At 42.2% G+C, this 27,910-nt stretch overlaps 1 protein-coding gene across 1 annotated transcript in view; it reads right to left on the minus strand.

Moving 5' to 3' along the window:
• LOC127617762 (CUB and sushi domain-containing protein 1-like) overlaps positions 1-27,910 on the minus strand; it is a 496,749-nt gene that overhangs the window by 151,205 nt on the left and 317,634 nt on the right. The window contains exon 31 of the mRNA XM_052089839.1: positions 9,313-9,429. Coding sequence (XP_051945799.1) covers positions 9,313-9,429 — 117 coding nt within the window. The remainder of the gene's footprint in view (positions 1-9,312; positions 9,430-27,910) is intronic.

Below are 27,910 nucleotides of genomic sequence, written 5' to 3' on the forward strand. Positions count from 1 at the left end.
ACCGTGGACCCGGAGGGCTGGGGAGGAAACGACCAGGGTCCTGACTCGGAGTGGGGCGCCCTGGGAAAAAAGGCGCACTACTTAACCTTGACGTCAGGAAAAGGGCGCTGGGTACAAGCGATCCACCCGGCCAGTCAGTCTACGTGTTACCGAGTTCTACGGGCTCGGACCTGACAAAACACGAGATGTAACCGACTCAACGCGGAGGTTGTAAAACCTCGCGAAGGTGTTGGGTGTTGCCCAACCCGCGGCTCTACAGATGTCTGCTAGGGAGGTGCCCTTGGCCAGTGCCCACGAGGACGCAACACCCCTTGTTGTGTGAGCTCGGACCCGCAAGTGTAGGGGCACGGCCTGGGTGTGATAAGCCAGTGTGATGGCGTCAACAACCCAGTGGGTGAGCCTCTGTTTGGAGACGGCATTCCCTTTCTGCCGTCCCCCAAAGCAGACAAAGAGCTGCTCAGAGCGTCTGGTGCTCTGTGTGCGGTCCAGGTAAATGCGCAGGGCGCGCACTGGACATAGCAACGAAAGGGCTGGGTCTGCCTCCTCCGGGGCAGCGCTTGCAGGTTCACTACCTGATCTCGGAATGGTGTGGTAGGAACCTTGGGCACATAGCCCGGTCAGCGGTCTTAGGATCACAGACGTATCTGCCGGACCGAACTCCAGGCAAGTGTCAGCTGACAGAGAACGCTTGCAGGTCCCCGACCCTCTTGATAGAGGCGAGCGCGATCAGCAGGGCCGTCTTAAGAGAGAGGGCCCTGAGTCCAATTGATTCAAGCGGCTCGAAGGGGGGTCTCTGGAGTCCTGCCAAGACTACCGAGAGATCCCAGGAGGGAACTAGGCCTGGCCGGGAGGTATTCAACTTCCGGGCGCCTCTCAGGATCCTGAGGATCAGGTCATGCTTACCCAAAGACTTGCCGTCTACAGGATCGTGGTGGGCGGCAATGGCGGCAACATACACCTTGAGGGTGGACGGGGACAGCCTCCTGTCCAGCCTCTCCTGTAGGAACAGGAGCACTGACTTGATCGCGCATCTCTGCGGGTCTTCAGTTCGGGAAGAATACCAATCTGCGAACAAGCGCCACTTTAGGGCGTAAAGGTGCCTAGTAGAGGGGGCTCTGGCTTGGTTGATTGTATTCACAACGGTCGCCGGTAAGCCGGCTAGCTCTTCCGCATCCCGTCCAGGGACCAGACGTGGAGGTTTCAGAGGTCTGGGCGCGGGTGCCAGAGCGTGCCCCGTCCCTGAGAGAGGAGGTCCTTTCTCAGGGGAATTCGCCAGGGAGGAGCTGTCGCGAGAAGCCTGAGTTCCGAGAACCAAGTCCGAGTGGGCCAGTAGGGGGCCACTAGCGTGACTTGCTCCTCATCCTCCCTGACCTTGCACAGCACCGGTGCAAGAAGGCTCACTGGGGGAAATGCGTACTTGCGCAGCCCCGAGGGCCAGCTGTGTGCCAGCGCGTCTGTCCCGAGGGGAGCCTCTGTTAGGGCTTACCAGAGCGGGCAGTGGGATGTTTCCTGGGAGGCGAACAGGTCTACCTGGGCCTTGCCAAACCATTCCCAAATCAGCTGGACCGACTGGGGGTGAAGCCTCCACTCCCCGCCGGGCAGGCGTTGTCGTGATAGCGCGTCCGCTACGACGTTGAGAACGACGCAAGGGATGTGAGTGGCACGCAGCGACTTGAGTCACTGCTGGCTCCATAGGAGGAGACGGCGGGCGAGTTGTGACATGTGGCGGGAGCGTACGCCGCCTTCGCGATTTATGTACGCCACCACCGTGGTGCTGTCTGATCTCACGAGGACGTGTTTGTCCCGAACTAACGGGAGGAACTTCCTGAGAGAAAGAAGGAAGGTAAGCAACTTCAGGCAGTTGATGTGCCAACGCAGCGGGGCCCCTTTCCAACGGCCCGCTGCTGCGGGCCCGCTGCACACGGCACCCCACCCGGACCGGGAGGCGTCGGTTGTGACCAGAACGCGTCGGGACACCTGCTGCAGGGGCACTCCTGCCCGTAAAAAGCAGAGGTCTGTCCAGGGTCGGAGTGTTTTGAGGCAGGCGGGGGTGATCCTTACCCGATGCGTGCCGTGGTGCCATGCTTGTCTCGGGACTCGAGTCTGGAGCCAGTGCTGGAGTATGCATCAACCCCAGCGGCGCGACCGCCGCGGAGGACGCCATATGCCCCAGGAGCCTCTGGAAAAGTTTTAGAGGGACCACTGTACCTAGCTTGAAGGAAGCGAGGCAATCCAGCACCGACTGAGCGTGCACACTCGTGAGACGTGCTGTCATTGAGACTGAGTCTAACTCCAGCCCGAGAAAAGAGATGCTCTGAACCGGAGTGAGCTTGCTCTTTTCCCAGTTGACCTGAAGCCCCAAGCGGCTGAGGTGCCGGAGCACCTGGTCTCTGTGTGTGCATAGTAACTCTCGAGAGTGTGCTAGGATGAGCCATTCGTCGAGGTAGTTGAGAATGCGGATGCCGGCTACTTGTAGCGGGGCAAGGGCCGCCTCTGCGAACTTCCTGAAGGCGTGAGGGGACAGAGACAGGCCGAAGGGGAGGACTTTGTACTGAAACGCCTGGCCATCGGGTCGGTGTCGTGGCAGAATTGAGACGTGGAAGTACGCGTCCTTCAGGTCTACCGCTGCGAACCAATCTAGATGCTGAACGCCAGCCAGAATATTTCTCTGCGTGAGCATTTTGAACGGGAGTTTTAACAAGGCCCGATTGAAAACTCGCAGGTCCAGGATTGGTCGTAAGCGGCCTGAGGCTGAGGTGCTGAGAATAGACTCAAAGCACTTACCTTGCCCCGTGCACCCGGACTCGTCTGAACCGGCCGGCCGGGGGACAGTCGTGGGCAGGCGGAAGGCGGGATCGCCGCGTCCGGTGTACCGGGGCTGTCATAATCTGAAAGCAGATTGCCGTGACCCAGAGGCAAAGGAAATAGCTCTTATTGAGAATGTGGGTACCACAGCCCCCGTAAGGGGGTGTGGCAAATGAAAAAACAAAGGATTCTCCTCCCGGCCCTCCACCGGGGGACGGAGCGGTCTTACCACCTCCGGAGCTAACGTCTTCGGCTCTGGGTCGACTGTCTCAGGAACGCTTGGGAGCCTTCCGGGTTCTAGAGGGGGTTTGTGAGACAGGGAGCGTGCGCCGCCTGCGGGGTGCTCGACGCTGGGGCTGAGAGCTGGGCCCGGGTTGAGGCGGAGCAGGAGCTGGTTTCTTCGCAGGGGGACGCCCTCGGCAGGCAGACGGGGCAGGGCCCGTAGCGGCAGGTCTGCGGCGGGGCATGATGTTTAAGAGGTGGCCTCCGTCTGCTTCTTCACTGCGGAGAACTGTTGGGCGAAGTCCTCAACGGTGTCGCCGAAAAGGCCAGTCTGAGAGACAGGTACATCCAGGAGGCGGTTCTTGTCGGCCTCACGCATCTCGACCAGACTGAGCCAAAGATGGCGTTCCTGGACCACTAGGGTGGCCATCGCCTGTCCGAGTGCCTGCGCTGTGGCCTTCGTCGCTCTCAGGGCGAGGTCGGTCGCTGAGCGCAGTTCCTGCAGCACATCAGGATCAGGTCCACCCCCGTGCATGTTTCTGAGTGCTTTGGCCTGATGGACTTGCAGGAGGGCCATCGCATGCAGGGTGGGGGCAGCGCATCCAGCCGCACTGTAGGCCTTCGCGTTGAGCGAGGATGTTGTCCTACAGGGCTTGGATGGGAGTACGGGGTGGCCACGCCAGGAGGTAGGGCTACCGGGGCATAGATGGTATGCAACTGCCCTATCGACCTGGGGAATCGCCCCGTATCCGTGGCGCTCTCCGCCGTCGAGGGTGGTGAGAGTGGAGCGGGTGGAACCTAGATGGGCGGAGAGCGGGGCTCTCCACGTAGACGTCAGCTCGTCATGCACCTCTGGGAAAAACGGGACCGGGGGGATGCGAGGCCGCGAACGGCACCCTGCCCAGAGGAACCAGTCATCCAACCGTAAAGGCTGTGGGGAGGCTGGAGGGTTCCAATCCAACCCCACGCTTACGGCGGCCCGGGAAAGCATATCAGACATCTGAGCGTTGGCCTCAGCCTGGGCCTGCTGGCCCGAAGGCGGCATTCCAGGGGAGTCCTCGGCATAAGACATCACACTCTCCGATGCAGCGGCGAGCTCATCTGCTTCGGGCTCGGGAGGATAGACAGCCGGGCCGTGAGGCGAGCCGCTATCGTCGCGAGCGTGGACGGGGACCAGCGAGTGTGTCGGGGAACGGGAGGTTCGCGGGGGGCTACCTGGCGAAACCGCACCCGCTGCTGCCCCCAAATCGCCCCCAGCGCCAACCGCATCATCCTCAATCCCGTGGGAAGGAGCAATGCGGGGTGCGGATGGGGTGGCTTGCTTTCTATTGAAAGCAAGCCGCGACCGCAACGTGGTCATGGTCATGTTCTCGCAGTGAGAACATGAACCATCCACAAACGCCGCCTCGGTGTGATCGCGGCCCAAACACACGAGACAGCGCCTGTGGCCGTCTGAAGCGGAGAGCACTCTACTGCATCCAGGAACAACACAGGGGCGGAAGGGCATCTTGAAAAAGACGCGTCCTGAAAAGAACGTTCAACGCCGCTGTGTTTTGCTCTTTTAGAGAAATTACTCTTTTAATAGGAATTTACTCTTTTAATACAGTGTGTGTGTGTGTCTGCGCTGTCGAATCGCTCAGGGGCAACAATGCACGCCGTGCAATGTAAAGGAGAAAGCCGCTGTTGTGCGCCATCAAGATCCAACAGCATGCAGATCGTCAGAGGAAACAGGAACGTTTTAATGTGGTGTGTAACTTGCAGCAAACTGCAGAGAGACCATCGGCTCCGAAGAAATTTTCTGACTAAACTTCCGTATTTGCCCCGCTTAAATACACGTATGCGGGGGCGGGGTATGCAAATACTTACTGCCAACTCTCATTGGCCCTTTTCAATAGGTCATCGGCGCTCAAGAGAGACCCCTAGTGTCGCTTCTCCGACACAACGTGGAGAGAGCGACAGAAGGGGAACATTATTATATATACACCAATTAAATAATAAATCATTATAAAAAAAATTTATGTGATCAAAACAATTATTAAATTCATATAAAACATAAATGTATACAATTTCACATACTTTTTCAGGACAGGTTTTGTTCGGTTCACCTGCACCTGATCTGCATGAATGTAGCCCACAATTTTGGAAGGCTTATGTGTTTGTGAATTTTTCTTATAGTGAAAGGTATATGAAAAACTCATTTTTATATTGTGTATTAAAAAACATTATTTTGATTTATTTTAGAACTTATTTTCTGCCATACTTTGTTATTTAAGTGTTATCATATCAAATTGAGATAATATCGAATCGTGAACCTCATATCGTATAAAGGACCGAATCGTGAGATGCCCCATCCCCAATACATTTTTAGAGGTTCCGGGTTCTAATTCACCCTAATTTGACATTTTATTTTAATAAACCAGCGACTGCATCTGTACGTCAGTAGATGTGTACCATAAGTTGGGAGAATTTTGCTTTGCGATTCCATTGGAAAGGAAGACGAGCAGCGGAAAAGTGGAGCGCGGCGAGTAGAGTGCCCATCTGTGTGCACGGGAGAACATTGCTGCGTGCTGTCCATCAACACCACTGATAGCAGCCATGACGAGAACTCATCATAACATTCAAAGCAACATATTCCAGCACCGGATAACCACTCAAAACACATACGGATGAAAAAGAAACTCCTCAAGAACTAGGGATGCATCATCTGGATAAGAAACGCACCTGATGAAAGCTATTTCAAAAAGTGGTGAGCACAATCTTGTCCCACCCATCTCTACCCATAGCTCAGGCCTATGCATCTAACAATCATTCAAATAAATAATTCAACTTACAACAAAAAATGTCCCGTTTACCTCTATCTTTCCATGTATATACCCATGTTGTCATTATTGGTGTGGTTGAGGAAATAAACCCCAAAAAATGTAACCCACAAATACCCAAAAAAAACGTGCATGTCCTTCAGGAGCAAGCACGCAATTGGCCACTGCTGCGATCAAACACATGATTGGTCGACTGTAGTCATTTATGCATTCCGTTCGGTCAGATATTAGGCAGTTTGACATAAATGAACCTGTGCATAATATCAACATCAACTGTATTATACTTACATTTATATTTTATACACTGGGATACCAAATGCTGGGATGGCAGATGGGGTGGCAACATTTTTTCTTACGTCTCAAGAAAAATCCCATATACTAGATCATCCTTTAGTCTCAAGTAAGAACAGTCCTCATTTTAGCTTACATGTGCAAAACATTAATTTATCATAAAATCATGCATGGGGTCCTGCTGAGCCCCTGTCTGTCCAGGGCCCTTTGAATCATCCTTACCCTGATTCTATCACCGTACCCATTTTGTAAGGGTTTAGTGCCTTTTCTTCATGAACTCTTCCTGTAATGTATGCATCACGTGTATGTTCGCTCAGGTCTGGTGTCCATTCCCACTGACCTGAGAGCAGTGGCGAAGCTGTGATTAAACTTGTTGCCTTGCCAGAAAGGACACATGGTTCACTCAGTAGGGGACAAGTAACCAGGGAAATCACAGAGCCATGCTGTGTATGTCAGGTGCTGGTGCGAGAGGCTGCTAAGCAGAGAGGGGTGGAGAAGGTCACCCGAGCCACAGAGATGACTCTGTTATCTGCTCTGTAATGAGATGGCGTCTCATGCTTCTTTCTCAAACAGTACAGAGAAGCTGAAGTGGCTCCGGAAATATCAGTTTGAGGGGATTTCTGTCAAACTTTGAGTTTTAAATGTGTACTTACACTGCAGTGTGTGAGATCTGGCTGAACATTTTAAGTGAAATTGTTTAAGAGTATTTGTTATGTAAGAGCTGCTAGGATTTGGAATGGATTTCGTAAACTCTGGTTTTGTTGCAGTTATGGCCATGAAGCAGAGAAACGAGAAAAACTTCATTTAATAGCGATTACACACCTAATAACATTAGCATAAGAGAACAAAGCTGTTTATAACATCTCATAACACACTCATTTTGATGCTGTGAACTGTTTATTTACTATTTCTTTTACTATGACTTGAATCAATACATAAATGAATTAACGTTCATTTATTAGCTTTAATTTACCTTGGAGCAAATGTAGGTATCCTCGCTGATGTTGTATATTCATATGGGAATGAGATATGGAAACAGTTTAATCCATATCATGCTCTTCTCCAGATTTATTAAAAGATTATTTTCAAAAAATAAAGAAAAACACTGCGTGTATCGTCTCTGGATAACTCATGTCACTATTACAAATGACCCGGCAACAACATGTTTTTCTTTTTTTTTTTTTTTTATTTAGATAAAATCCTCCTTAATATTACTCACACATTACTTCCATAAACTGTCATCGGAAAATAGCATATGTGTGTGTCAGAGTAATGGTGGCAGGGCAACAGTTGTTTAGACAGGATTGGTCAGAAGCGTTTTTAAGGCGGGGCTTAAAGAAGTGATTAGGAAATCTGATTTGGATCATCATATACAAAACTGAATTATTTAGACATAGGATCTGCTTGTAATTACACTTTTCTTTTTATTTATAAAACATATCTCTATGATTATGCCTGATTATTTTGTTATAACTATATATTCAGATTTATGTTTATATATATATATATATATATATATATATATATATATATATATATATATATATATACACTCACCTAAAGGATTATTAGGAACACCATACTAATACTGTGTTTGACCCCTTTCGCCTTCAGAACTGCCTTAATTCTACGTGGCATTGATTCAACAAGGTGCTGAAAGCATTCTTTAGAAATGTTGGCCCATATTGATAGGATAGCATCTTGCAGTTGATGGAGATTTGTGGGATGCACATCCAGGGCACGAAGCTCCTGTTCCACCACATCCCAAAGATCCTCTATTGGGTTGAGATCTGGTGACTGAGGGGGCCATTTTAGTACAGTGAACTCATTGTCATGTTCAAGAGACCAATTTGAAATGATTCGAGCTTTGTGACATGGTGCATTATCCTGCTGGAAGTAGCCATCAGAGGATGGGTACATGGTGGCCATAAAGGGATGGACATGGTCAGAAACAATGCTCAGGTAGGCCGTGGCATTTAAAAGATGCCCAATTGGCCTACAGTAAAGGGGCCTAAAGTGTGCCAAGAAAACATCCCCCACACCATTACACCACCACCACCAGCCTGCACAGTGGTAACAAGGCATGATGGATCCATGTTCTCATTCTGTTTACGCCAAATTCTGACTCTACCATCTGAATGTCTCAACAGAAATCGAGACTCGTCAGACCAGGCAACATTTTTCCAGTCTTCAACTGTCCAATTTTGGTGAGCTCTTGCAAATTGTAGCCTATTTTTTCTATTTGTAGTGGAGATGAGTGGTACCCGGTGGGGTCTTCTGCTGTTGTAGCCCATCCGCCTCAAGGTTATGCGTGTTGTGGCTTCACAAATGCTTTGCTGCATACCTCGGTTGTAACGAGTGGTTATTTCAGGCAAAGTTGCTCTTCTATCAGCTTGAACCCATTCTCCTCTGACCTCTAGCATCAACAAGGCATTTTCGCCCAAAGGACTGCCGCATACTGGATGTTTTTCCCTTTTCACACCATTCTTTGTAAACCCTAGAAATGGTTGTGCGTGAAAATCCCAGTAACTGAGCAGATTGTGAAATACTCAGACCGGCCCGTCTGGCACCAACAACCATGCCACGCTCAAAATTGCTTTCCCATTCTGATATTCAGTCTGGAGTTCAGGAGATTGTCTTGACCAGGACCACACCCCTAAATGCATTGAAGCAACTGCCATGTGATTGGTTGATTAGATAATTGCATTAATGAGAAATTGAAAAGGTGTTCCTAATAATCCTTTAGGTGAGTGTATATGAGAGAGGTCAACAGAGAATGGCACTGTTTTTAGAGGCACGAGGGGGACCTACACAATATTAGGCAGGTGGTTTTAATGTTGTGGCTGATTGGTGTGTATATATACACACAGTATATTTTGAGAACATGTTACCCCAAAATAAACAAAAATAAAACAGAATGGGAAAAAAATGGCATACCGAAAATAAAATAGATTTGAGGTACATTTGATTTTTTTATAAGCATCATTTAATTTATGTAATGTGTAAAACAACTATACTATGAAATCAATAAGAATATCACATGTAAATATAATTATTGCAATTGTAATGATGCATAAATACATATTAAGTACATTTATATTACTTGGTAATTAAACTGCAACATGAAAACTCTAAAGTGAAATGTGACATTTGTTAACATCCTTTGTTTACTCACCAAATTCTCCAGACACTGTAATGTAGTATGAGCAGGTCTGTCCTGTAGTGTAGTTGAGAGGGTAATTTGGGGACAACACCACCCCTTCTGATCCAGAGTACTGCCCACCACATGGTGCTGCAAAGAAAGACACATACATCAACAAAAAATGGTCATATCTACTCTTGTTCATCCATATGATATAAGGAAATCAGGTCATTTTCATAAGGGTATTAGATCTGAGATTGCATGCGAGACTGAGGGATTTCAAAACAAATACAACCAAAGAAAATGTACTATTGAGATTTGTAGGATCTAACAAAGGTACTTTGCCTTTGTGCTTTCTGAAGTCAATTTGTCACATGGCAATGTATTATATGGACTGTAATGTTTTGTGTCAGCAGTCTACACATTTAGGGTATTTTACAATCGCTTGATAGTGCCCTGCAGTGTGGACTTTACAGGACATTCGGCCCGACTTCAGTGAGTTTCCAAATAGTACAGAGTGCACATGTTTAGTTCGAAGGGCACAGCAAATAGTGCAGGAACAAGTGTACATCGAATTATACACTTCAAAGTATTTAAGACAATATTCTGTGAATACACACACACACACACACACACACACACACACACACACACACACACACACACACACACACACACACACACACACACACATATCTACTGTATTTCAAATTAAGTATCCAACAGTCTTTTACATTTACCCCAATTCCGAAAAAGTTGGGATAGTATGGAAAATGGTAATAAAAACAAAGTAGTGATTGTAAATTATATTCACCCTTTGCTATATTGAAAGCACCACAACGACACATTATATGATGTTTCCCATGTAATTTTCATTGTCTTTTTTAATGTACAGTAATTTCAAATCAGATGATTGCAACATGCTCAAAACATTTGCTACTGGGGCAATTTAAGACTAATAATGATTTGACGAGTTAAACTAACAAGATGATGTGAAATAGGAGATGTTAAACAGGTGAGGCAATCGTGTCATAGTATAGAAGGAGCCTCCAAAAACAGCCTAGTCCTTCAAGAGCAAGGATCATACAAGACTTGTCAATTTGTCAACAGATGCTTCAGCAAAATAATCCAGCACTTTGAGAACGATGTTCCCCAAAGGCAAATTGGAAGGATTTTGGGAATTTCACCCTCTACAGTGCACAATATATTTAAAAGATTCAATGAATCTGGTCAAATCTCTGTTTTTAACAGGCAAGACGAAAACCACTTCTGAATGCTCATGATCTCTGATCCCTCAGATGTCACTGTATTAAAAAAACATCTCTCATCTGTTATGGATATCATGAACATGGGCTTGAGATAACTTTAGTAAACCTTTGTTAGTTAAAACCACTTGCTGCTGCATCCACAGATGCAAGTTAAGAATTTACTATGCAAAGGAGAAGCCATACATCAACACTGTCCAGAAGCGCTGCCGACTTCTCTGAGCTCGGTCTCATCTTACATGCAAAGTAGAACAGTGGAACTGTGTTTTGTGGTCTGAAGAGTCCACATTTCAAGTTTTTGAAAAACGAAGACCCCGTACAATTCTGCAGCTAAAGACCTACATAATGGATGAATGGGGGAAAATTCCACTTCTGAAACTTTAAAAACTTGTCTCTTCAGTGCCTAAATGCTTAATAAGTGTTATTAGAAGAAATGGTGATGTTTCACAGTGGTAAACACTCGACTGTCCCAATTATTTTGGAGCATGTTGTAATCATCTGATTTGAAATGACTGTACATAAAAACAAAAATGAAATTCACAAGGTAAACCATTATATCATATGTAGTTGTAGAGCTTTCTATATAGCAAAGAGTGACTATCATTTACAAATCACTAACCTTTATTTTTATCAGCATTTTTCATACTGTCCCAACCTTTTTGGAATTAGGATTGTAGAAAAAAATTAATAAAAAGTGCAGACTGTCTGTAATTTTTGTAATCAATCTAAAGATTTAGATGTGCTCCTTTGCTGAGAAAAATATTTTACCCCAAAAAAATCATGATTTTGTTTATAATAATCAGACAATAAAGGTTTGTCCCTTAGTCTGAAATCAACCCCCTCACACAATCCATTTTCAGGCAATAAAAAGTTTTAGTTCTGCCCATATGTGACACGATTAATCAGAAGTGACCTAATTCAGCTGTCTTCAACAGTGTGGTATAGAAACAGTTAAGAGATATCATAATCTTTATTCATATTTTGAAGTGTATTAGAGTAAGATGGGTATGTGAAGCTCTACAACATGAAATATTTGTAGTCATTACATTTGTATGAGGGACACATAAGCAGAAGGGAGATCATTTTAAACCACTTCCATTATGTCCGTAAAAGGGTTGAGATAAAAGGTGTCCAAATCAGAAAACAAATTGGAAATAATAAAAGGGATTTGATGCCTGATCAGGGAAAATATGATTTGTTGGAGGTTCAATATATTCATTCAATATTTTGGAATATTCAAACAATTAAATTTAGTTGAAAAAACAAAATAAAAAAAGTATTCCCAGGAATGACCCATATATATGTGTGTGTGTGAGACACGGTGGAGGGCGGGCTGGGGCCGGGTCGGCATATCGGAGAACCGGCGAGTAAGTGGTTTTTTTCCTCTCTTGCTCTCCTCTCTCTCCCCCGCTGCTGCTCCATGTTGGCCTTTCCCTCTCTTTTTAAATGGCATGTAGATGCCATTTGAACCCCTCCCCTTGTCCCCTCCCTCATCCATGTAGACTGCTGGCAGACAGTGCAGAAGGCATGCCCCTCCCCAGTGAAGGGGGGGTGTACGTCATGCCAGTGGCTCCCCGGCCTGAGAGAACAAGGGAGGAATGTGACAGGGCGGAGGGCGGGGCCGGCTCGTGATTCCGCACACCAGGCCCCTAATCAGGCTAATCAAGCCTCAGAGAGGGATAAAAGCCGACTGGAAGCTGCAGTGCAAGACAGAGAGACAGAGAGAGAGAGAGAGAGAGAGAGAGAGAGAGAGAGAGAGAGAGAGAGAGAGAGAGAGAGAGAGAGAGAGAGAGAGAGAGAGAGAGAGAGAGAGAGATTTACGGAGATTTGTGTGTTTATCTTTTTGTTTCAGTTTTATATTAAACTATGTATATTGTAAAGCCAGTTCTCACCTCTTCCTTTCCATTAATCCCTTTAAAAAAAAAAAAAAAAAAAATAATAATAATATATATATATATATATATATAGATAGAGGTCATATCCCACATTAAATGTGACTTGAAAACTTTTTATCAGGCCTATATCATTTGTCTTCAAATGCATTTTATGTACAGATCTGTTTTAGCCTTGTCCCACACCCACACTTTCAATATTAAACTATGAAAATACATATAGAATATATAGAAAATACTATAAATTGCATATTACAATTATGATCATCTAAACAAAGATTCAAATAAACCTTTACAATTTCAATATTTATTGTGTAAATTATTTCTATATAAATACTGTGTGCTGAGTGTGTAGGAGCAGTAAACACCGCAACATTAGAAACAACATATCTGATGAGCTGAATAATTGCCAAAAGGATATAAAAAAGCTATTTTGACTGACACTTTGGAACACACTGCTCTTTTAAGAAAAATATATAAATAAATCAATCATTACACATCAAACATAATTCACATCAAACGCACAGTAGCTCTCACCAATAAAAACACAAGAGTAATCACAATTCAGGCCTAGTGGGAATCATGTGGACTCATATACACTAATGACAATTGCATCTTGCACCCAGCAGTTCTCTTAACTCTTAACATTTATTGGACCAGGAAAGTCAATAACAAGATATTGGAAAATGTACATACCTTTATACAAGCAGGGTTAATTTGCTTGGGCTTGACATTCATTGCATGAACTAGCTTTATTGTCGCACTGCTAAAATGGCCAGCAATTAACACATCATGAAAACCGTGTGGAATTGCTATTGGAATTGCCATTGCCTCTGACAGGCATTTCAGTAAAACTGATGGGTATTTCAGGTGTGGAGGAGGGAGTATTGAGGAGGAACAGACAGTGAAGACTATAAATCATCCATGTGCTGGTGCGTTGGCATGTGTTATCTCTTTATCAGGATCGTAATGGGTAGAGGCTAAAAGCTTAGGCATTTGACTGTGCATGACAGGATCGACAACAGAAAATCTATGACGAAGGTCACCGAGAGGATTATTGACAGTGCTGAGTGTAAAAATATGAGGCTGTGAAGGTCAATGAAGTGTATTCGCAGAGATATTTATCAATGTCAGTGATTATATCACACCTGGCCTATAGCTTACAACCTTGAAACGGATAAACCACATGTGATAACTAGTATTGAGGTAACATTACTGCATCTCTCTTTAAAAAGTAACTAATAATTAGGCCTAGATGGAAACTTTATTCACATTCTGTGCTGATTTTAGGGGGAAATCTTTGTAAGGTATTTAAACATGGTAAAAAGTGTTTAATGGTCTTGAGAGAGCAACATTCATATTGGCAGCTTAAGACATCGTGAAATTATCCAAAATGCAAAATAGAGCATAGGCACAATGTTACACGCACTGAATAGACCTTCATGACCAATGTGATCTCATAATAATTCATATGTATTTTTACATAAAGTTTTTTAAAGCAAACTTATATTCTCTTACGTTTGCATGGATACAGAAACGTACAATATTGAAGTGCTGACAGCATCTAAACATTGTCATTTTATGGATTACACCTATATAAACCTACACATGTTTACTTGTACTGTTTGAATTTATTCATATTAAATAATTCATAGAATTTATCAGTTAATTACATTTAATATATAATCAGTAAGATTAGCTAAATGCCATCACATTTAAATAACATTATAATATGACATTTTAATGGTTTCATATAGTTCTGTGTAATTTCTGCTGCCCTATACAACTTTGTAAAGGATTATATCACTTTAACAGAGACCATATGGAGAGACCTCGGCCTGCTCCATGCCATGTCACAGCCACGCCGCGGCCTGCTCCATGCCATGTCACAGACACGCCTCTGTCTGCTCCATGACATGTCACAGGTCCCCCTCTGATCCAAGGTCCAGGCCCGCCTCTGCTCCACGTTCCACGAACCAATGCCCATGCATGCCACGGCCAACGAGCCAGCGGCCACACCTGCCACAGCCAACGAGACAACGCCACACCTGCCACAGCCAACGAGCCAATGGCCACACCTGCCACATTAAGTATGGAGTGCAACAGGGATCAGTTTTAGGGCCTCAGCTTTTCTCCTTATATATGCTTCCCCTGGGAGCTTTTTTCAGGAATCATGGAATAAGTTTCCACTGTTACGCCGACAATACCCAACTTTATATTTCTTCGAAACCCAATGAAATTTCCCAATTCTCCAAATCAAAGATTGGATGGCCAGAAATTTCCATCTACTAAATTCTGACAAAACAGAGGTACTAGTTATTAGACCAAAAACTTCTAAAAATAAGCCACTAAAATATCATTCGATTCTCGATGGATGTACTGTTACATCGTCTTCAACAGCGAAGAAATTAGGTGTTATATTTGATAACAATATGTCATTTGAAAATAAAATGTTCAGTGTTTGTTGAACAGCATTCTTCCTCCTAAGAAATATTGCTAAGTTCCGACACATGCTCTCGGTTGCTGATGACAAAAAACGAATCCATGCGTTCAAGACTAGATTATTGAAATGCATTAATGGGAGGATGTCCAGCAAGTTCAATAAATAAACTTTGATTCAAAATGCAGCAGCCAGATTGCTGACTAGAACCAAGAAATATGATCATATTAGCCCCATTTTATCATCGTTACATTGGCTACCTGTTAAATCTTGTATTAATTTTAAAATTCTGTTAACTACATACAAAGCTTTGAATGGTCTAGCTCCACAGTGCTTAAGTGATCTTCTACCACGCTATATTCCATCATGTCTGGTTAATAGTTCCTAGAATATCAAAATCAACAAAAGGAGGTAGATCCTTTTCATATTTGGCTCCTAAACTAAGGAATAGTCTCCCTAACGCTGTTCGGGATGCAGACACACTCACTGAATTTAAGTCTAGACTAAAGAATCATCTATTTAGCCAGGCATACACCTAATTTAGTTAGCTGATTTAGTTGGGTCTGCCTGAACCTCAAACACTGATCATGATCTATACCCTGCAAAAAATTTATATTACTTAAATTATTCTATTTGTTTCCATGTCTCAACCTTGGGACTCCTATCCCGAGGTCACCAGAACCGGCCAGATCCAGCTCCATTCCTGCTTGGTATCACTGCTATGTATCTCTGAGTGATGATGACAAAATGCAGCCGGTCCCAGCCAGACATAATTTCAGTCTATTACAATCGACCTCAGAGGATGAACTGATGCCAACTCAAACCATAAGACATATACTTCATATGCCACTGCCTGAACCTTGGATTTAGGATAGACCTCACTGAAATTACCAGCCAGTTGAATTGCAAATCACCTCACTGATCTCGGCCTGCATCACCTTGGTCTAATGATGGACTACACTCTTACAAATAAAAATTATTTGACATCAGTAAGTGTGCGCTACTTGAAGCTATCTATGAGAGCAATACATTTTTTAAACATATAACTTTTAGATTATCTAATTTATTTTATAATAAAAGGAGCATTTTTTTAAATAATAAAAGTAATAAAACTAGATACTCTTTATTTAACACATAGTGATGAAAAGCAGTTTTGATTATTGGGGGGTTACCTCCCGCCCATCCCCCCCTGAAATCTACACCCCTGCCGACTATTCTTGGAAACAGTGTGAGGTGTGAATTAAGCAAGTTGTTCATTTACCTAAACCCTCTACTAACTCTGTTCACAGTTGCCTTTCTATCCATGCCAACGAGTAACCGTACCTTCCAAAAATCCCAGTCCGCGCCACCTGTGATCTCTTGAATCTGGCTGTGCTCCTTTCATCCCTCAGGTCTCAGCAACAATGATCTTCAACTGAGATTCCACTCACATCATTCCCATGCTAAAGCCTCTGAGCTCTGGCACCCACAGGTCTGCAGCTTCATCTGCCTCACAATGCTTCTGCGAGTGCATGAAAATCTGGTGTCAGAACGCAGCTGAGCCCACCAGTTTTCTGTATATCAAACTCACTCCAGTAGCTTTGATCACATCAACTTCACCTCACACTCGCCATGAGAAAACTGTCTTGAACCACACACACACACACAACTGTATGTGAGTGGGCATACACAAACAAACTAACAGTGCCTTTTGTTGGAAGATTTGCCTTTAAAAACCCAGAATTTCACACAGAGATAAAAAATATATACCTGTATATGTTTTTTTAAGATATATATATATATATATATATATATATATATATATATATATATATATACACATACACACACACACACACACACACACACACACTGGAAGCAAAAAGTTTGGAATAATGTACATATTTTGCGGTTTCGGAAGGAAATTGGTACTTTAATTCACCAAAGTGGCATTCAACTGATCACAAATTATAGTCAGGGCATTACCGTTAAAAAATTATTTTTGAGAAAATCTAGACAGGCCCCATTTCCAGCAGCCATCACCTTAGCCTTGAGTAATCATGCTAAATTGCTAATTTGGTACTAGAACATCACTTGCTATTATATCAAACACAGCTGAAAGCTGTTTGGTTTGTTAAATAAAGCTTAACATTGTCTTTATGTTTGTTTTTGAGTTGCCACAGTATACAATAGATTCCCCAACAATCATTGTTTTGAGGATTGAAGGATATACAATGCTTGAAATTTCCAAAAAACTGAAGATATCATACAAAGGTGTACACTACAGTCTACAAAGACAAAGGACAACTGACTCTGACAAGGACAGAAAGAGATGTGGAAGACCAGATGTACAATTAAACAAGAGGATAAGTACATCAGAGTCTCTAGTTTGAGAAATAGACGCCTCACATGTCCTCCACTGACAGCTTCATTGAATTCTACCCGCTCAACACCAGTTTCATGTACAACAGTAAAGAGAAGATTCAGGGTTGCAGGACTTATGGGAAGAATTGCAAAGAAAAAATACACTTTTGAAACAGAAAAACAAAAAGAAAAGGTTAGAGTGGGCAAAGACTCAGACACTGGACAACAGATAATTGGAAAAGAGTGTTACGGATCTTAACACCATTGAGCTTTTGTGGGATCAGCTAGACTGTAAGGTGTGTGAGAAGTGCCCGACAAGACAGACACATCTATGGCAAGTGCGATAGGAAGTGTGGGGTGAAATGTCACCTGAGTATCCAAAAATTGACAGCTAGAATGCCAAGAATCTGCAAAGCTGTCATTGCTGCATGTGGAGGATTTTTTTTTTATAGTAATTTTCACATTATTAATGTCCTGACTACACATGTGTGATCCACTTTAATAAAAGTACCAATTTATTTATAATATATATATATATATATATATATATATATATATATATATATATATATATATATATATATATATATATATATATATATATATATATATGTACACATACATATACACATACATACACATATACATATACACACACATACACATGTACACACTGTATATATACACATTTTATTTATTTTAATAAAATAATCAGCATGTCTTGTGATTAATTAGATACATAATTAATTTACAGCCCCAGATATAACATCATGTTCTTTTGTTTTTATTTTTTTAAATGGTAAATTTTTAGCTTGACAGACCCAGTTTTTATTCACTTACATTATAAGCAAAAGAGTGACCAGGATATTATTGAAAATTCTCCTTTTGTTGTCCCACTACAAAAAACAAAAGAAATGGCTTGCAGGTTCTGAACGACAGTGAGTAAATAATGTCAGTTTTCACTTTTGGCCAAACTACTCCTTTTAAAGACCAAAACTACCATAGTTCCATAATTCAATTCTGCATATTAAAAATATACATCTTCTTAGGAAGCATTCCCATAGCTCTTTTGGTTGACGGTGAAATACATAAATGCTGCCCAATATGTCAGCGTGATGATCTGAAAGAATAAGCCAATATCTATGCTAAAGGACTTTAAAAAGGTCTGGGATCAAAAAGAATAATGATAATAATAATACAATAAATAAATAAAAAAGAAAAAGAAAACTTTATGTAACATATAGATACCCAAAATCCAGGCTTATGAATTTTTAGACTTTCTGTCTTTATATAAAATATTCACACAGAGAACAACATTTATCTGAAAGGACTAAAAGACATCAAAACAGGCATTAGCCTACATAAGAACAGGTCACTGCAGGAGAACGGTATCTTCCCTGTAAGACGGCAGCTCATTAGCTGTTGTTAGCAGCGCTGAGTTGCGCCCACACTGGATGCATGGTTAAATGTAGGAGTCCATGTGTATGAGCCTCCCATAATCATGGAGATGACAGCTGTGCCTGCCATCTGACCAACCCGACTTGAACATAGCCTAGCCACAGCACACATCCATTAAAAGGAGGCATTTTGGTTTCTTTGGATTAGAGGAAGCCAAGCATTCGTGTACAACCTCTGAGAGGCGCAATCCCGCCACACTGTCAGCCCTCCCACCCCTCCACCCTCTCGCTATTTACAGCCGAGGAAGATTCCTCATTCAACGGTACTGAGAAAGTCTTTTAGTTACTATGGAAACGGATAAAATATCTGTTTGGATGAGAGGACTAAAGACAGAGAGGAAAATCCTTCATTATTTAAAGGGATCTTACCACTTTCTAATGAGTTTTGTCTAAAAGCTTGGGGACGTGGCTCTGGGCCGCATCAGTATTCATGAGCATGTAAAAAAAAAAGTGCCAACTGGTCACTGCCAGCTCGTCAGTGACATTTCAATGTATAGTCATGGTGTTGCCTCGTTAAGCTGTCACGACCAAAATTAAAATCAATGATAGTGTATGGAAATGTCCAATCTGCAAAATGTAACTGTAAAAGTTACAGAGTTGAACTTTGAACAGGCATATTTATTGACTGTTAGCAAGGTTATTGAAATGTTCTAAGAAGACCCCATTAACCCTGAGACACTCCCGGGTAAAATATTGAAGATATTTCTTTAGACAGCTCATGCCAGACTGATGCATATGGCATATTGCATATAGATGGAATTTCCATGCGTGCTGCCTTTAGGAGAAAGAACCTTAATATTCAAACAGCGTCTTCCCAGTCCTCGTCCTCAGTCCCAGTGATCTGCATATCCGTTACGAGACAGTCTGCCTTCACTCAAAGGGACCACAGAACTGAGACGGCCATTAAACCTACATTCGCAGATAAACATTCAGATTCAGTAACTCCATATTACTAGGTCCAGAATCTGCAGACATTTTCTTTTTTTTGCAATTGCTGCACCGATTTTGAAGGTAAATCTGTGTAATTTTGCATACTTTACTTTCGAGGGAATTTACTAAGAATACGTTATGCCCACTGATAGCATTGTTTATTAGCATGCATTGTCTGTGTTGTTTCAGCACATGATTAACTAAAGAGATTATGCAAATCAGATAAACATGTATACATTTAGTGCCGAATGTAATTTGCATGGTGCGATTTCTTAACTTGCAGGTTGACTGAGCAGAAGTCTGCATCTTGTCCCAAGCCAGATGGGACTTGAACAGATTTCTGGCCAGGTTCGGGCCAGTCTTTCAAGAATTATTATTATTATTATTATTATGATTAATAATACAAATAATAATTATAGGTTTTATTATTATTAATATTTATAATAATTGTATTTATTATTATTAATAATAATACTACAAGTAGTTTTGCTTTAAGATACAAATAATTTATTTAATATATTATGATTTATATTATACAAAATAATATAATATTTAATATATATATATATATATATATATATATATATATATATATATATATATATATATAACTTAATTTTTTTAAATAGAAAATATTAATAAATCATATTATTTTTAATAAATATTATAATATTTAATATTATTATATTACATCAAAATATAAAATTGTATATTATGTAAATAGTAAACAAAAATGTATGTACACAAAATTGGTGTGAATTCTACCCTCTAATTGTTAGCTAAATACATTATCAAAGTAGCCAAACTATTTAACAAACAAACACAGAAGGGGTGGGGATCTGTTTAACTTTGTGAAATACAAGTGTTGTAATTTTATTAAAACTTACGACGCAATCTGCAAAGTTCTGCAACCGCAGTACCCATGAACTACTATATATTATTACCATGTGTCTGTTTTTAGCATATGTTCATCGTGCACGTGTCTGCTTGTATGACTTAACTGATGAGAGCGCATTACACCCCATTAACTCCCAAATGATCTTGTTAAAGTTGTTATACTTGTCAATGGTGCCTATATATTAGTTATACTTTGAGCGTTATCTGTATTGTGTAGCGCTAGAGGTCGACACAATGGATACATGCAGATGGCACTCTGCCTCCCCTTGCTGAAGGTTATATAAATACCAGAATTCGGAGACTAGAAATAAACTGAAGTGACAGACAACATGATGAAATGGCCTGTGAAACAGCAACATTTGTTTCGTATCCCTTTTTCAGAGTGACTTCCAATTTGTGCAAACAACACACTTTTTCCTGCAGTGGCCCGCCCCGTTATGTGAAACACAGATCACCGCCGTCCCCCAATCAAATTGTACTCTTTCTCAGAGGACTTCTTGGAAGCGTACACCTCTGCTCAAAGGTCATAAGTTCTAAGCAAGTAATTTACCTCATTAGCTCCCGTCCTTTAAGCTTGGGCTACTGTTCAAGGAACGCTGTAGCGGCAGTGTATAAAAGCATCATGAATGGCTAACAGCCTCTAGTTTGGCTTGTCCAACCTCACGCCTCTCCATTAAAGAGTGCTGACTGAGGACAGCTAAAAGGATTAACCTACACATGCTGACATCTGTGAATCAATATGCTGTGACCAGCGCAAAATACTTCTATATCTCTGACAAAATAATTCCAATGGTTGGTGTATGACTTCTCACTGATATACAATGGCAGCATTCTTAATATTTGGAATGTGAACCTTTTGCTATAGTTACAGAAAGCACTTGAGCTGACATGGACTCCACAAGTTTGTGCAAAACATAATGAACCATATATTAACAGCATGATTTGAGAATGTTTCAAAAAGCAACTTATGTGCTTCAATGGAAGCAAGGAAATCTGGCCTTGTGTACAAAATAGTTAACATGGCCAAAGTCACAAATTTGATTAGTTACTTAGAAATAGTGGACAATCTTACATATTTCTTCTTCCTAACCTTAACGTTTCTATGTTTTAACATTTTCAAATTAATAAAACTGTCCTGTTCATTTTCATGTTTAAATTTATATATTCATTAGTTTGAATATTAAAGGTTATATAAGCCCTTTGTACTTCAAATATCTCTTTAAACTGTCAAAGTATTCAAAGTTTAAAGGGACATATCCCTTTCTAGGTTGTCGCTAAAGCCAAATGCACCCTATTCAACTCAAGCGCGTTATCTTTGATGCTTTCAGTCAGCAACCACTGCAGTTGGCAAACAGCTTGTAACAAGAATTTGCAGATCTCATGTGTTGCTAGAGTGTTGATAAGTGTTTGCTAGGGTGTTCTGGGTCATTGATAGGGTGTTGCTTGGCAGTTACAAGGTAGTTCAGGGTGGTTTCAAAAATGTTGCTGGGATGTTGCTATGGTGTTTTATATATTCTAGTGTTCTGCAGTTTCTAGCATGTTCTGCGTGGTTTCTTCTGGTTGCTTTAGAGCTCTGGGTGGATTTCTAGGCTATGCGGGGTGGTTTGTGGGTGTTGATACAACCCCAATTCTGAAAAAGTTGGAACAGAGTGTAAAATGCTAGTATAAACAAAAAGGAGTGATTTGTAAATTATATTCACCTTGTGCTATATTGAAAGTACTACAAAGACACATTACTTGATTTATTACCTTGTGAATTTGTTCATTTATTTGTTTAATAAAATCTGATGATTGCAATTTCAAATCATATGATTGCAACATGCTCCAAAAAAGTTTTTACCACTGTGTAACATCACCTTTTTCAAACCATCAAGTTTGTTAAGTTTAGCAAGCAACATTTTCCCCAATTCATCCATTATATAGGTATTCAGCTTTGCAATTGTATGGGGCCTTCAATGCCATATTTTGTGCTTCATAATGTGCCAGATATTCTCAATTGGAGACAGGTCAGGATGGCAGACAAGTCAATCTAACACACACGCTCTCTGCTGACACAGACATTCACATGTATCCTGGGCAGTATGTGGTTTGTCTTAAAAACCATCAAGCGTCTGTAATGGATATCATGACATTGTCTCAGGAATATTTCAGTTAACATTTGTCAGTCAAGATCATTCACCACTGCATCCACAGATGCAAGTTAAGGCTTTACTGCAAAGGAGAAGACATACATCAACACTGTCCAGAAGTGCCGCCGAATTCTCTGGGCTCTGTCTCATCTAATATAGAAAATAGAACAGTGGAATTGTTTTGTGGTCCACATTTGAAAAAAAATAAAAACATTGTGTCCTCCGGGCCAAAGAGGAAAAGGACCGCTCAAGCTGTTATCAGCATCAGGTCCAAAAGCCAGTGTCTGTCATAGTATGGGAATGTGTCAGAACCTATGGAATGGGTAACTCACACATCTGCAAGTGCACCTTTAATGCAAAAATATATGTACACATTTTGGAGCAACATATGCTGCCATCCAGACACTGTTTGCAGAGAGTGTGGGAGCTAGGTTGGTCCTGACTCCAGTTGAGAATGTGTGGTGTCATACAATTGCACAGCTGTAGACTGGTATAATGGAAGAATTGGGGAAAATTCTGCTTGCTAGACAGTCTTCAGTGCCTAAATGCATAACATACTTTCCAGAATACAAGTCACGCTTTTTTAATTTTCATAATTTGAGGTCCTGCGACTTACAATTAGAAGTTAATTATTTATATATTTATTTTATATTTGATAATCATTTTTAATTTATATGTAATTGATGTCAGCTGGTCAAACACCAAAACATATATGCTTACACACAAACAGATAAAAACAACAGTCAAAGAGATGGTATAAGCATTTAAATGCAGCCTATTTAGAGTGTTTTTGCCTTAACAAAAGTTACTTCATCTCAACATTATTGTGCTAACAAACATCTTGATTACGTGAAATGTAACAACGGTTCCCTGAGTGCGAATGAGATGCTGCGTAATGGCATTGGGACATGCCCTAAGTGTCACGTGGTTTGAAGCCCTTGTACAATCATGACAATTTTTTGGCTGGTGGTGCTTAAGCGACGCCCCTAGTGTGCTACCCTGGTGCAAAATCCACACATAAGGGATTGAACGACAGAGCATGCAAATCACAAACCCTTTTAAATTATGCAAATACTACCAGCAGGGCCATTTTAAAAGTCATAAACTTATAGCGACTGTTGCCAAGGGCTCAAATGGAGCACCCAGGAGCACCTCTAAAACAACAGATAAATCCCATAAAGGAAAACATATAGGGAAAAAAGCCTGCGTACATGGCGCATAAAACGAGAATGTCTACCGACAGAGACTCCATTGATCAACGCATGCCCAGGGTAACCCCAGCCCCAAAACGCTCTTGCAAAACAATCCAGCACTGTACCGACAGGGCAGTGAACTGGATTTTCACCTCACGCTGTGCACCAAGAAGCAAAAATACATTTTTGCTTCTTGAACATACAGTATATAGCTCCCTAGCTGATGGAGCTCTAACATTCTAAATGGTATCAACCACAGCTGGGGATAAACCATCATTCAAAAGGGGGGTCATACCCATAACTTCCCATAAGTCTGGCCGTGGGTGCGAAATGCTGCCCCGAGCCTGAGACAATATGTCTGTTCTGACTGGAATCTCCCAAGGCATTTCCTCCCAAGAGAGAAGACATACTTGAAATGGCCAAAACAGTGCTACTAACAGAAACCGAGCCCAATGTCCCTGAACTCTCTGTAGAACTGCGTGCAGCAGACTGATTGGTGGGAATGTGTAAGGAACGTTGTCGGCCACTGATGCACCAATGCATTGATGCCCAGTGGTGGAAAACCAGAGGGGAAAGTGTGACATCTCGCTCAAAACAAACAGGTCCACTTCTGCTCAGCCAAACCTTTTCCAGATTTGCTCCAACATCTGAGGATGTAATGTCCACTCTCTGGGCATCAAGCCCTGTCTGGACAGGAGATCCGCCCCCAAATTCAACCAGCCCATACATGCACAGCTCGTAGGGACAGCAAATTGTCCCATGCCCACAGAAGAATGCAATGTGCCAGCCTCAGCATGGCATAAGAATGCACTCCTCCCTGGAGATTGATGTAGGACACCACCGTCCTGTTTTCCAACCAGATGAGGTCATGGCTGCCAAGAATCTGCGGAAGGAAAATCTCTAACACCAGCAGCACCGTGAACATCTCCAGACAGTTTATGTGCCAATATTGCTGCTGGCTCGTCCAAACCTCGTAGGCTGGACGACCCTTGTATACAGCATCTCAACCCGTAGAGGAGGCATCTGTCGTTATAACCTTGCGGTGACACACCTGTCCCAAATGGAACACCCGACATTAAAAGATGGATCTGTTTCCATGGGTTAACAGTTCGGTAGCACCAACGCATCACTTTGAAGAGACGAAACAAATGCCTCAGTGGTTGAAGTCCTTTTGTGGAGTTCATCCAGGACTGAAAAGGTCTCGCATGCAACATGCCCGGAGGAATAATATGGGAAGCTGCGATTATGTTCGCAGGGAGAACACGTCCCACTCTGAACATCGCTAGACACTGGTGAAATGACAAAACACTAACTGGAGACAGACGCGCCTGCATCGCTCGCGAATCCAGCTCCACCCCTAGAAACAGAGTCTATTGCTCTGGCAACAGGACATTCTTGTCTAGGGTTAAACACAGCCCTAGATCAAATGGCTGGGAATGACATCTCGATGTTGGGCAGCCAAAGTCTCCGAGTGGTCAAACACCAACCAATCGTCGAGATAATTCAAAGCGTGGATGCCTTGAAGTCTCAAGGGCATCAAAGCTGCATCGTTGCATTTTGTGAAGTGCGTGGTGCCAGTGCAAGTCCAAACAGAGGGAGGCAAAATTGATATGCTGAATCTGAATTGATGAATCTGAGGAAGTGCCTGTGCTTCGGCGCAATCTGAATATGGAAATAAACATCCTTCAAATCTGTTGCCACAAACCAGTCCCCCAGCTGCACTTGTGACATTATTTGTTTCTGCATCAGCATTCTGAATGGAAATTTAATTAGAGTGAAATTCAAAGGTTTCAAAATAGAGAATGGGACGCAAGCTGCCATCTTTTTTTTTTTTTCGGGACCAAAAAACAACAACTGTAAAAGTTGCAAGCTCCTCTATAGACCCTTTTTCTTAGAGAGAATTAATTTCCCGTGGGGCTTCTCGAATAGAAACGTTTGTCGGAACAACCCCATTGAACACCGGCAAAGCCTGTCTGAATTAAATTACATAACCATCCTTTATCGTTCAAAGTACCCGGTTAAAAATGCCCTACAGCTGCTGCCAAGCTGACAGACAGGCAGACAGAGGGATTAATGCATGGCTCTTGCCTGCAGCGTGACCTGTGACCACTAGATGGCGCGCTTAGCTTACTTTTGGTGTCTGCCCCAGAAACCGCAGAGGAAAGCCTTCACTCCTCAAATACTGTGGCTTTTGAAGGGAATTTGATAATGTTTTTGCATTTATAGTTTTTAGGCATAAATGATGAGTGCCCTGAATGTATATAGGGATTCTGACAGAATAAACATTTTCACTGGTATCTGAACAGGAAAAAGTGTATGAACATTGAGGGAAAAGTTTATTTCAGAAAACTTGTTTGCCTCAATGGCCCCAACATTCTTTATGGGTGCTTATGTGCACTGTATGTTTTGTGTACATTTGTGCCTAATAAACATTGAATTCTATTATGCATGTCTCGAAACCCTTGGTTATGGAGACAGGCCGAATCCATACAGGCAGTTCTAAAAAAAAAAGTAAATCTGAATGTATTTACAGCAGGACACAATTGATAGAACAATGGTTGCTAAGGTGTTTCTAACACATGCAGGTTTGTCAAAAGGGTGTTCTAGGTGTTTGCTAGGGTTTTGCAAAGTGCCTGGTTGGGTGTTCGAGGAGATTGATAGGGTATTAGTAGGTGACTGCTATGGTTTTCTGGATGGTTCCTATGATGTTGCTAGGTTGTTGCTATAGAGTTATGGGAAATTGCTAGAGCTTTGTATGTGGTTACTAGGGTACTTTATGGGTTGGATATGGGTTGCTAGGGAACTGTTCTGGTGCTGCTTATATGGTTGCTATGGTGCTCTTGATGATTTAAGCAGTTCTTGGTGGTTGCCAGGGTATTGCTAGGAGATTACAGGGATAGTTCACCCCAAAATTAAATATTCCTCATAATATACTCACCCTCCCAGTGAGTAATCCCAGATGTGTATGACTTTCTTTCTTCAGCAGCACACAAATGAAGATTTTTAGAAGAATATTTCAGCTCTATAGGTCCATACAATGCAAGTGAATAGGTGTAAAAAAAATGTTAAGCTCAAAAATTCACATTAGGGCAACATAAAAGTACACCAGATGACTCTGGTTGTTAAATCCATATCTTCAGAAGCAATATGATGGGTGTGGCTGATAAACTGATCAATATTTAAGTACTTTTTCCCCTATCAATACTCCTCCCCTGCTCAGTCAATCTCCACTTTCAGATTCTTCTTCTTCTGTCTTTGGTGATTCACATTATTCATGCATATCGCCCCCTACTGGGCAGGGAGGATAATTTATGATAAAAAAACGACTTAGATATTTACATGTTTTTCACCCACACCTATCATATTGTGTCTGAACGTGTAATGGAGTATGGATTACTTGCTCCCTTTATGTGGATTTTTGTGCGTCATAATTTTGGCACCCATTCACTTGTATTGTATGGACCTATAGAGCTGAAATATTATTCTAAAAATCTTAATTTGTGCTCTGCAGAAGAAAGTAAGACATACACATCTGGGATGCCAGGAATGTGAGTAAATGATGAGAGAATATTCATTTTATAAGTGTTGTTGCTAGGTGGTTGCTAGAGAGGTCTGTTCAATTGCTAGAGCTTCTGGCAGTTACTATGGTGCTCTAAATGGTTGCTAGAACATTGCTAGGGTGTTTTGAGAGGTTGCTAGGTCAGTGCTATGGTGGTTGCTTAATAGATAGCTCTAGGAGGAGTTACAGGCAGAAAAAGGGGTTACAACCCGAACTGTAAGTTGGTTATTCATGCCAACATAATAAACCTGCATGGAAATGCTTAACAGTCTTTTCAGCAGGGTTGCTTTACCAATGCACCAAATCGCTGTTGCTTAACTACAACACCCCATACAAACAATTAATTAAAAAATTATACATTTAACCCTGCCGTAACATTATTTGCAGCATCTGATATAAACAGAGCACAAGCTATCCAGGCTTCTGATGTCTGTTGTAGACATCCTCGCTTGACTAATAGATGAGCCAAGGGGCATTCTTAGCAGGCAGAAAGCTAATGGATTGTGTGAACATGGGCTTGCGTACA

This window comes from Xyrauchen texanus, chromosome 24 (genome assembly GCF_025860055.1).
Source record: "Xyrauchen texanus isolate HMW12.3.18 chromosome 24, RBS_HiC_50CHRs, whole genome shotgun sequence".
Lineage (NCBI taxonomy): Eukaryota > Metazoa > Chordata > Actinopteri > Cypriniformes > Catostomidae > Xyrauchen > Xyrauchen texanus.